General features: G+C 40.4%; 1 protein-coding gene across 2 annotated transcripts in view; it reads left to right on the forward strand.

Annotated features, from left to right (window-relative positions):
* The window catches only part of FNDC3B (fibronectin type III domain containing 3B), a 191,757-nt gene that overhangs the window by 94,921 nt on the left and 84,824 nt on the right, over positions 1–12,012 (forward strand). For both annotated transcript variants that reach the window (XM_051781696.1, XM_051781697.1), the window contains exons 5-6: positions 6,612–6,855; positions 9,162–9,443. In XM_051781696.1, the coding sequence (XP_051637656.1) occupies positions 6,612–6,855; positions 9,162–9,443 (526 nt within the window). The remainder of the gene's footprint in view (positions 1–6,611; positions 6,856–9,161; positions 9,444–12,012) is intronic.

Here is a 12,012-nt window from a genome sequence, read left to right on the forward strand (position 1 = left end):
ACAAAATACTGCAATCACTCTGTGGTATTTTAACTTCTGAACAGAGTGAAAACATGCTTCAAGTATGGAGGAAGTTGTTTGCCAACCTAGGAGAGAAGGCAGCACCACAGGGTGGTCCTGCTCCTCAGTTATCCCAAGGGGAGTGGTTGGGGTACATTTTGACAGCATTTGCTGTTTAATACTCCTCATGGGCTCACCTAATTTAATAAACTGACCCATATCATGCAGAGGTTTTCCTAAAGATTTATTCTTCTTTTGAAATAACTTTTAACACCTTTTTAATATTAAAATGTTTATACCCCTCCACCTCTGTGCTCAGATAAATGGTTGGGGATAATTGGAATGCTTTCCAAACCAGAGGGATGAAAGTCTTCCAGCTGTATCTCTGTCTGAGCCCAGTTGCTCTGTAATGCTTTTTGTGGGGCACCATAATAATTCCACTAAAGAAGCCTTTAAGTAGTTTCTTAGCCAGAAAAAAACCAACCAAAAACCCTCTTATGAAGCAATTTTTCCAAGGAGCTGGAAATATGTTGTAAACTTTTAGGGGAAAACTCTGTATTTGGTGCTTTTCAACAGCAGAATGTGTTTTGCTGTGTGGTGAGCAAGCCTCTTGCCTTTCAGGCCTCCATATGAAATAGTAGTTGAAAGTCTGTAGTAATGAAATTAGTACTTCATTGTAGTAAATGTCTCTGCCTTATTTGCTCTTGCTTTTGTCTCTTGCCTCATAGTTAAAAATACTGTTTTATGATTAGCAGAGAGAACACAAAATGGCAGGGGAAAAGCCATAAAGCAAATTAATGCACTCTGAGATACCAGTCAAAATATATTTGATTTTTGGTTTGATTTGTCCCCAAAGTGTACATGTAAGAGTCAGACAGAACACAATACCCCTGTGGAGAAATAACAATGCCTATTAAAAAAAGGCATGTAATCTTTTAGCATTTTGTTATGCCAAGCCTGTTGGAGCTGTGATTGTTAGCCCTAAATATTACCTGAGTTATCAAATGAGCACAACCCTGGGTTAAGGTGGTTCTTCATTGCCTCTCCAGTACTGGGAGAATGATCAGCGAAAAGTTGGCAAGAGGATGTGTGCCCTGCAAGTACACACATAGTTACACTCTGTTTCTAGACTTCAAGGACCATATTAAGAGCTGTGACTAAAAGCTGGGTTTGTTGATGTTAAGGAGGTGTTCCCAATGATGAGGCTTAGCCAGGGTGGGAAAAATTCCAGGAAAAAAAATAGAAGACAGACACATACCACCAGTTCAAATCTGTCATGTTATGGTTTTGCTTTCAAAGACCTGTTCTATGCAGCCACTATTTTGCATTTCCTTTTCAGCAGACAAACCTCTGTGCAACTCTGGCAGATAGGAACTATCAGACCAGAGTTCATGTCCCTGCAATTCTTTGTGGACTAAGGGTTAGTTAAATATAGACGTGAGAAGGTCCTTGCTGTGCTCTTGGTGGATAGTACTGCTGGTGTAAAAGGTGGTTGTGGAAGGTGACATGGTAGAGGAATCTGTGTTAAATGCTGCCATGTCAACAGTTTTGGCTTCAACTGCTGAATGTTGAAGGAGCAACTCCTGTGACTTGTTAGGAGCCAGACACAGGCTGTTAATGCCCATTCCAGTTCTGAATTGTTTCTCTGTTGCACATGCTGGGAACCCACTCTGCTGGAAGCTTCTTGTCATCATGGTCTGTGGCCTGATGCCTTCTCTGGCTCCCAGGGCGCTCGAGCTCCCTGGTGTCAGCATATTTGGAAGATTAAAGGTCATGATTTGGGTGCTAAGCTGTTACATTTGGTGACATCCTCATGGGTTGTTGTTTCTGCTTTTCACAGTGTATGTTTAGGAGAAGGAAAGGAGGATTTGGAGTGTTCTAATAAGGAGAACTAGAAAAATGGAAATATCAAAAAGCACGATCATGAACTTGTTTGTTTAATGCTGTTGGCTAAGGACTGCTCTCTCCAAAATAAATCTGGAGCAATTCCACTGGAGTTTGAGGAATTAGTTGCATGTAGTTGGATATGAAAATCTGGCTTGAAACTCCACTTCTGATTTTATTTACAGATATTTTAATATGTAGTCTCTGCCACAGATATTTCAAGACTAAAGGACTAATTTACTGGTTGGAGCATGAGATGCACATAGTGTTGAAAAATCTCCTTTGGTCAGGAGGCAATGTTGGGGTTGTATAGTCTGAACTGTGCAATTTGAGCCCCTGTCCTGCAGTTCAGTATCCCTGCATCAAAAACATGGTATTTGACAGAACTACAGCATAACTTCTAGATAGAGGAATGTCTTTAAATGACATCTAAAATGGTAGAAATTCTCTCACATCCTTGAAAATCAGGATTTCGGTCTTGGGTACATCCTCTCCCCTAAGGGGGATGTTCTCCTGCAAAAACATGTTTGACCAGAATCAGCTTTTAGTCACAAACTCCTTGTTTTTGTGTGGCTTACTGCTCACAGACCTTTTCTGGGTTTTTTATAGACTGCAATTAATCAAGACATCCTTTAACAGGAGGACCCTCATTAAAGCTTCGAACACAAGGAAGGTTGTGCAATTCTCATATGGAGCAAGCCATAAAGTTATTATCTTTTTAAGTTGATGAGCATTGGTCCTGAAGAACTGTATCACTGTAGATTTAAAATACCCCAACATGCTTGCCAGCATTCTAGATCTTCATCTGTGTATTTTCCACATTGAAGGTATAGATTTAATCTGGTGTTTGATTTAATACTGATGGATGCTAAAGATAGTGATGCAAACTTGCCAGGACTGGCGTGAACTTGGATTGGCATCCTTGTGAAATTAAGTGAATAAATAAAATGTTGACATCCAAGTTCCTTGTGGATGAGCTCATTCTGTACTGTTTTCTGGTACAGATTGATTTATGAATGAAGTTTCAAATTAATTTATGAAATTCCTGAAGCATTGGTTGTGGTCCACCCAGTGGTAGTGCTCCAGATGTCCTTGCTGAATCTAGCACACTGAATTTAAGTCAAATAAGGGTTGTTTGGGTTTTTTTGAAAGCAAGTGGAAATTACTTGCATATTACCATATTAAACCCATTCAGTAAACGTGTGTTACAGAATGAGAGTGGTTGCATTTCTTTAATTGGATCTCACAAAATATAGGTACAGTTTACCTGTGCACAATTAACATGCCTGTCTTTTTCCTGGGAGTGTAATATTAAATTTCAGTAGAGAAAGATGAAACAATGTGAGTAGTGTGATGTACTTTGAATACACGAATTATCTCTAGTTACTACAGCGATATCTTCACTGGAAAAAAAATGACATTTAAAATGGCATTCTCAAAATGTGGCAACCAATGGGGGAGGCAATTTTATTGTGTGTGAGTAATGTTAACCCAGACTGCCCTGAAAGATCATCATCTACCTCACGTAGCAATTAAGCTCCCTAAAATATGGGAAAAAACCCACACAGAACTATGCTATAATAGTATTGTTATTGAGGTGGCATGCCAGTTACACCAGCAAAAGACAATTTACCTAGTAACTGCTTGAAAAGAATGCAAAATAGTGAAAGTTTATATCTTGGTGCCAGATGACCAGAGTTATTTGTTTTCTGTAAATATAAACTGCTAAAATTAGTAATAGCAATTTTAACATTCCAGTTGCATCTAGAGACCTCAGCAGGGATTAGGATTTCATTGCTTCTTGGCACTGAAGTAGAGACAGTTTAGCAGTGTGTTTCCTGATGAATTTATGATCTTTGTGACAAACAGCTTTAAGCAGATACAAGGAATTGCAGATTTCTTCTTTAAATAGCAAAGTTTAACCTCTCTGCTAAGTTATGTTATTTTCATTACTGGATCAAAACTGATTTTTTCTATCTTTGATGAATTGAGAGACTGTTGTCTTCCAGAATGGCACTATCACAATCTACCCACTGCAGGTTTTACAAATCAAGGGCTATCTACAGTCCTTGTAGCTACCTAATGTGTATAGTGCATAATAAATCAGATTACCAATTTTATGATTTGTTAATCATAGATTGTGCACATAGATTGCATGTGCACCTTCAGAAATTTACACATATTTCTGTAATTATTAGTTTAGAGAGAAAATACCCTGTAGAGTAGGGAAATAAAGTGTTTTTCCAAGGTCCTCTGTGTTTTTGTGTTCATTTGTAACGTAGGCACATGGAATAACAAGAATGCTGTCAGTATTCATGGCCTGGGAGGAAGCAAATAAAAGATATTAGTCTTGGTTTTTCGATGAAAGTGATTTGGAAGGCTGGCTATCCTTTGAGTTGGACTAGGTGGTCATTGTAGGTCCCTTCCAACTAAAGTACTCTGTTCTATCCCCTCATCTCTGGCTTTTCTCTCAGTACTGCTGATATTTTATAGTTTCCATCTAGCAGGATAATTTCATCAGAAAGGTCTTTGACAGGACTGTGAGCTTTGCTCCCTGCTTTATAGATGATATTTCAGGAAACTGAAGCCTAATAATTTTAAATATGGTTTACATTATGTGCTACTTGGGGTATAAGTTTTCTGTCTAAATCTGTTCTTTAACATACTCATCTTTCACTAGAGCACAGAATACACATGTAGCTGGTCTAGATGCACAGATAAGAACTTGTAAGCCTGGAAGACAGGAATTGTCTTTGAGATTTGGACTAGTTAAAGCCATGATGAAAACTTTTCACATCAGGATCTAGGAACTTGCTGTCTCAATTAAATTACAGCATGGTCTAAGAGTTAAATCCATCATTTCTGTGCACAGTCCTAGGTAAGTAGTTCTGTTTTTCAAATATGTGCTAAATGGAAAAGGATTCCCCTTTTCTCCAGGTTTCGGAGTGTAGGTTTGAAACCTGGTGCCAGGACAAGTGGTGCTGTGGAGGAAGAGTAGAACCAGTAGCAGAGGTGGGAGGCAGCAGTTAAAAGGACATGATAATTTAAATCTCTGAGGTTCAGATGTCTTTAGAGAACTCTGTAAAGTCTTTGAAATTTAAAGCTAGCAGCCGACAAATTGCTAGTGGAAGTTGTAAATTTAGAGGATAGAATCAAGTATCTTGAGCTAAACAATTACTATTCTGGCATTTTTAATGTGAAAGATCAGTTATAAATGAATGAATTAGCTTTCTATAGAAAGCTGTCTTCTGTAGGAGGCCAGCCAAGACAGGAATTGTCTGTGATCGCATCCCATAGATAACAGCTATAAATTCATATAACCTAAGGGCACACATGCCCCAAGGAAGAAATTGGGTCAGCTAATACCAGTTGAATTTTACCCTGTGATACCGTGCTCAGCTGATGCCTGAGGCATGAGCTGGTGTTTGCTGGAGCAGCTCCTCTCATGGCTGTGGGCATTGCCCCTGAGACAGGGCTGGTCCTCTGTGGCAGTCAGCAGAAACAGCCACGTGCCCATGCTGTTCCTTTGCTTCAGGGTACAGGTTTTTCTTTGTGCTTTAGGATAAAACACTGATGTGATGAGAGTCGCTGGAGCATTGGCATCTGTAGCAGAGTCTCTTCTGCTGGTGCTGTGGGGGAGTGGATGACTCCAGCTCTTGGTGGTGGTAATCAGTGAGAGTGGCAGCAGGTGCCCTTGATGCACATTCACTCATACAACACATTCATCACAGATATTATTCCATCTGTGTGTCATCAGTCAGTTTAGAGAAAATTAGCTTTTTAACAACCTGTTTCTTGTGTGAAACTAAATGATGCTTCCTTCACACTTTTCTGCCTCGTGCACGTCAGCATTACAGAGTCAAAGGGATTGTAATTGTTCTTATGTGGTTGTATTTTTAAATTTCAGAAGTGGCAGAAGTTTTTTGAATGAGTTTCAAGAAAAACTTGGCTCCTAAGTCTGGACTGAAATTTGGCTGATTGACTCTTCTCCAGAAATATAACTCTGGAAAAATTATAACCTGAAAAACATTTTTCAGCCTAAGCACATTCCCACCTTCCTACATCTGTTTTTACATGCTTTGACTAGGGCATTGGGGGCCAAGTTATGCATATCCCAGAGTGGATTTGTGTGGATGTATAGACCAGCTCTGTAGCAGAAACAATCCTTCTGCCCTGTGATTTGTCTTGAACAGATACCTGTTATGAACAGAGCAATTCTTTTGCAAATGTCTGTCAATACAGCAGGTTCCTGCAGAGTACCTGTCTGTGTGCACACATGCAACCTTTTTGCAGTAGCAGTGCCAGCTACTTTCCAAGTGTTACTAACTCCGTACTCGGAGTGCTGTCAAAATCCATGGTAGAAATTTTATGGGCAGAATCTAAGGTTGGTTCCAACCAGTACACTTATTTTGGTGCTTTGTGTTCCTTTTTCAATTGTTTTCCTCCCTAAATGCAGGTTATTTATTTTGTCTCTTACCCACATAGTTATCACTAGCAGCAGCACAACTCCCAGTGATTAGTGTGGCTATCTGAGTCTCCAGGAGAAGCCACATCACCACTGTGGTTATTTCTGCTGATATTAATTTTAGAAATGTGTTTATTCACGAAAGTAAACCTAAGGACCAACTGTTTTGCAATGGGAGAACAAAGCGTAAACAGTGCTGTTTTAAAAATGTGCCTGGTTCAGATGCTGCATAACGTGCTCCTTTCCCTGCCTTCCCTTCCAGGTGATAGAAGACAACACGGGCGTTCGGAGGGTGGTGGTCACCCCGCAGTCTCCGGAGTGTTACCCCCCCAGCTACCCCTCGGCCATCTCACCAACCCATCACTTACCTCCATACCTGACACACCACCCCCATTTCATCCACAACTCGCATACAGCCTTTTATCCTCCTGTCACTGGACCTGGGGACATGCCACCACAGTTTTTCCCACAACATCATCTTCCCCCGACAATATACGGAGAACAAGGTACTGGTGTTTCACGCCTGTGTTCAGCAAGTTTTAAGGGATAGGGAAACCAAGAGTAGGAATGAAGTGGAGAAGTTGTAGTGTGGCTTTGTCTACATGGATGGAGTCTCCTTTAATATCCAGAGCAGGGGGCTGTAGCCATCCCAGAGAGTGGCAACACCAGGCAATCCTATGTTGCAACTCTAAGTTGCAGAAACAAAACCACTTTTAACTTCATCTGTGAATCCAGTGGGAAGAGATGTCTCATCCAGTGCTCCAAACTAGGGACATGAGTCATGTTGTTCTTGCTGTGTCACGATGCAGCATTGTACAGAAAACCTAGAGACAAAATGTGTCAGTCCTGGGTTGGAATGACGATGGATGCAGAGTGCTGGATCCTAACATGGATCGTTTCCAGTGGGAAAAGCCGGATACCGCTTCCTGTTGGCCCTGATGTGATTTCTGTGGTTTTCCAAGAAATAACAGGCATTTTCTGTTTGTTATTCTAGTGGAGACTGTGCACTAAGTCACTGCAAGGCATTGTCCAAAACCAAAGGGTAGCATGGCAACCCTAATCAGGCCATGAGGAAGCAATTGCAAGGAAAGGAGTGAAAGGGACATATTTCTGTCTGAACTATGTACTGCTTGTTTCTGCCACCCAGGAGATAAGTCTTTGTGTAATCTGAAAGAGAGCATTAAACAAAAAAGTAATCTACAAAGCTACTTGAGATGTTTGACATGCAAGTGGGTTCAGGATTCGTGGATTTACGTTACTGCTGAACTACCTGGACTTAAAACCCTTTCTAAAGAGTATGTTTAAGTCATGTCACCAGAAGTGGGGTTCTGCTGGAGTGGGAAGGAAGAGGCAAAAAGAGAGGAGGAGGCATCTACAGATGCTACCTCTTGAGTTTTATGTTGTCCAACAGACCTTGTGAGGAATGGACCCTTACAGCTTACATTTAACTTCATTGTACTGGGAGTGAGGAAGTGGGAAGCTCAGGAACCCGGTGGGATAGTGTAGCCATCCAGAATCATAAGGGAAGGACTTGAAAAGGGAACAGGGCAGTTTATCATATTGCCTGACAAAGTCTTGCATGCAAATATAGTGCAAAGGAAACATAGAGCTGCTGGGTAACTACATGTTGAATATTTCTGTAGCCTGGAGATGCCAAGAAACTGATTCAACTTAAGAGTAAAATTTAAAACAAAATCCTTGGTTGCTTGTACCTGTACACTGAAATAATTGGTGAATGCTGTACTGATGAGTGTTAATCCACTGCTTCCCTTTAGTTGTGCAATGGCTTATACTTTAAAAAACACCATTTATTTGTAGCATGCTGGTTTTAGTCAGCTAGTTGCTGTGATAATACAAATAAGGAAATAAGGAAAGATGAAGGCCAAGATGCACTGGCATACCAAAGAAAATCTGGCTAGTTGAAAAAGCTTGAAAAAATTATAATACAGCATACATGGCAATCTCAATTTACAAACAGGCCTTGAACAGCTGGATGGGATGCTTGTTTGCATCAGAAGTGTGTACCATAACTTCTGAATGGAGATAGGAAAAAAGACTAATATATCGAGTATCAATTGTTATTTTGCTAACAAAGACAAAACTGTTTTGGGCTCAAATATGTTCAAGGTTCACACTCAAGAAGTGGAGCTCAAAAAGGAGGACTGAATGATAGAGAAAAGCAGAAAATACTGTGAAGCTGACCTGTGTTAGCTTAGAGTCATGATATTTATGATAATTCTCAAACTTTTTTTAGATAGTTTTACTTCCTAAAGCTTCCACTTCATGTTGCACTTCTCTGCTTAGGCGGCACAGCTGACAGAATTGTGAAGTCAATTTATCCTGGGAAATTAAATTGCATGTAATCAGGGATGGCAGCTTGAAACCAGCACATCTCAGCTTGTTCTGTCCAGTCAGGCCCTGGGGAAGAAAATGCTAAATTGCTCTGAACTTATGAAGGCTTTTTCCTGAAGATCAGTCTCCATGGATTTCTGCTTGAAATCTGTGTCCCTGAAACACAAAGACTGAAAAGAAGGGGAAAAGCTATCACCCTAATTGCTGTATTTTACACACTCACCCAAAGAGTTATGAAATTCTATCGTCTAAGGAGCACAGTTAATACAAAAAGATCATCAGTCCCACTGAAAAGCTTTTTTTAAGAAAAAAAAATTGGTTTGTTATAAAATCTCCAGGCACATCTGGAGTGATTTCGTTTGGAGAAAGTCAGGAATTCTGTTTTCCTTAAAAAAAAAAAAAATATTCCGGTGATTTTTGTTGTTCCAAGTTAACGCAGGTGAACTCTTTCCGTTTTCAGAAATCATACCACTATACGGGATGTCCAGCTACATCACCAGGGAGGATCAGTACAGCAAACCACAGCACAAAAAACTCAAAGACAGGCAGATCGATCGGCAGAACCGCCTGAACAGCCCCCCTTCCTCCATCTACAAAAGCCATATCGGCAGCTGCACCACGGTGTACAACGGCTACGCCAAGAGCCACAACGGCGCGAGCAGCGGCGGCGCAGCCCCGGCCGCCAAGAAGCCGGAGCGCAGGGCGAGGAGCAGCCCCAAGTCAAATGAGCAAGACCCACATGGTAAAGACAGATTTTGTTTATTTTTAAATTCCTTTTTATTGCACTTTTCCGACTTACGGCCTCCTCTGTGCAGGTCGAGTGACCGTGCCAAAGACCGCTGCCGCCCGCCTTAATTCAGTGTGAACTTACACAGAGACACTGAGCTTGCTATACTGGCTTTGTTTTGTGAGGTGATCTGGTTGCCTCCCCATCTTTCATGAATACTCCCTTGGGAGATGCAGCATCATTCTCTTTCTGTCTGTTGGAAGCAGAAACGCATTTTGTGGGCAAGGTCTCGAGTTTTGTTTTGCTTTTCGTAGAGGCATCTTTGGCACTTTGCAAAAAATCTTTATGGACAATTGAGCTATAACCAAAACCTGGCTACTGGGTGCTATTACTTTGCATCTGCTGGGTAAACCCTAGTAAAGTTATTACAAAGTTTAGAGGTGATGGCTGAAAAAACAAGTTTTTTAATGTGAAAGTTCAATGGAACTATGATTAATTGAAACAGAAGAAAATTGAGAAGAAATTCCTTAATCTTAGCCATTGGAATTAGGGGTCAAATACTTCACATTCATATCAAATACTGGATACTTTTGAAATAATTTTCTTCAGTGTTTTCAGAGGCTTACCATTTAAAAATGTAAAACTTTAAATGAACGATGTAAAGTTTTATTGTAATCAAATCTCATTTATCACCAGCCATTCTGCACACAGACAGTTCTACCTGAATTTAGCTTAATATTCTACATTTCAGCCTTTCTCATCTCTGCCTGTCTCTTTGCTAACTGTTACAGCTGCAGCTGCCTTAACAAACTCTGATGTAGTAACCAAGCTTATACCCAACATGTCCAGGATATTTATAATGTAGTACACTCTGAAATCTCTTGTGTGAATTTATGCATATGACATAAGTTTTCCATTATCTATCTATAGTGTATATTTATTTGGCCGTGTACTTTTACTTGTGAGACATAACTGAAATAAATATTCATGAAAACTAACTAAATCAATAGCCAAAGGGGGGGAAAAAATTGCTGCTGGCACGGTAAGGAATGAGGATTTGCAGACATGCTTCAGCATCTTTAGAATTAACAAGGAGCTGTATTTGGGAATGCTGTAATCCAAGAAAATGAATCACTGCATTAGACTTTCTAGTTATTTCTTGTCAATCAGCTTATGTGACCTTTAGTATTCTTATTTATGTTTAGCTGTTTATCTGAGGTGGAATACATGAGGGGTTGGGAGGCACGTGTGTGAAAGACCTGGAATAAAGTGTAGTCTTAACAGCTAAGCCTCACAATGTATCTTCAGTGGGTACAGAGTCAGCCTGGATGATCATTTTCAAAGTAATCTAGATTTAATTTTAAAAAAATCTTGTTTAAAGGTTTCCTGCAGCCCCCGTGTTTGTCTAATTTGTTGTCTTGGACTAGTCTGTTGTGCTGCAGCTGAAGAGCGTGAGCACTTTTGAAATGCCAGCAAAATCAGTGAAGTCATGGCTACAGCACATCCAGTCTGTCAGCCAGAGGGTGCCTTAAAACTGGGAACACCAAGTGGTGGAGTCCTCCCCCCCAGACTGTGAACAGGAGGCTGTGCAAATAAACATCTGTTGTCCCACCCTCCTGCCTTTTTAAAATTGGGTTCTGCGTCTCCACCTGGAGATGGCAGCCCAGGAGTCACATCGGACTGCCCTGCAGCAAAATCCATGGCCAAAGCAGGAATAGGAGAAGTTTTTTTCATATTAAAAGGAAAAAAAAGTGAGCTCTTTGACATCAACGTGTACTATTAGAGTCATACATGTATACCTATATGCAAATTTCTGCAGAAAGGTCACGGAGGTTTCTTAAAGGTTCTTACCAAGCAATTTGCTAAAATAAGTTTCCACTTGATATTTGTAAGCTCCTAATAATATCTTCTGCTTTATATTTACCTTCTCTGTTTCTTCTTGAATTATTTGGGATTTATCGATGAATACCTGATTAACATGGCCATACAGGTAATTGGGGGGAGAGTTAACAGCAATCTGGGCACAGTTGCTAGTTTTGATTTGTTCTGCTAGGATGACAGTGTGTTTAGAATACACAGGAAAATGAATGTGTCAGAAGCAACAAGTAGCAAAGGGATTTAAACTTAAAGGTTTTGTGGATGTGTATCAGTTCAAGCCTGCTAATGGTTAAAAATTTGATGGTGCTGTGTGGCTTCTTCCAAAATTGCAGAATAACCTGGAAAATCTATTAATATATATAAATGCATATATATATAAAATTTGTAGGGAATAAGAGTCTTTATTTAGAAAACTACTTAGCCAAAAAACTCTCAAGAGGCAAGTAGGAATGTATGAGTTTTACTGTAACGTGAAGGAGAACTGGAGCTGAGGGGTTTGTTTACATGAATTATTTACTGGGGATTCTGATGTGCTTTATAGTGTACCATTTCATAGCTGGTTGTGGTGTGTGTGTGTGTGTTTATCCAGTAGAGCTGGCATGCTTCTTTTAGGTGTTTGGATGTCAGAGCAATCCAGTGAGCCAGCTCCTGGGAAGGGAGGAGGCTTTGAGAGCCCTGGACACAGCTGGAGCAGACCCTTGTTCAA

This window comes from Manacus candei, unplaced genomic scaffold, assembly GCF_025592945.1.
Source record: "Manacus candei isolate 608988 ecotype Guabito, Panama unplaced genomic scaffold, ASM2559294v1 h1tg000015l, whole genome shotgun sequence".
Classification (NCBI taxonomy): Eukaryota; Metazoa; Chordata; class Aves; order Passeriformes; family Pipridae; genus Manacus; species Manacus candei.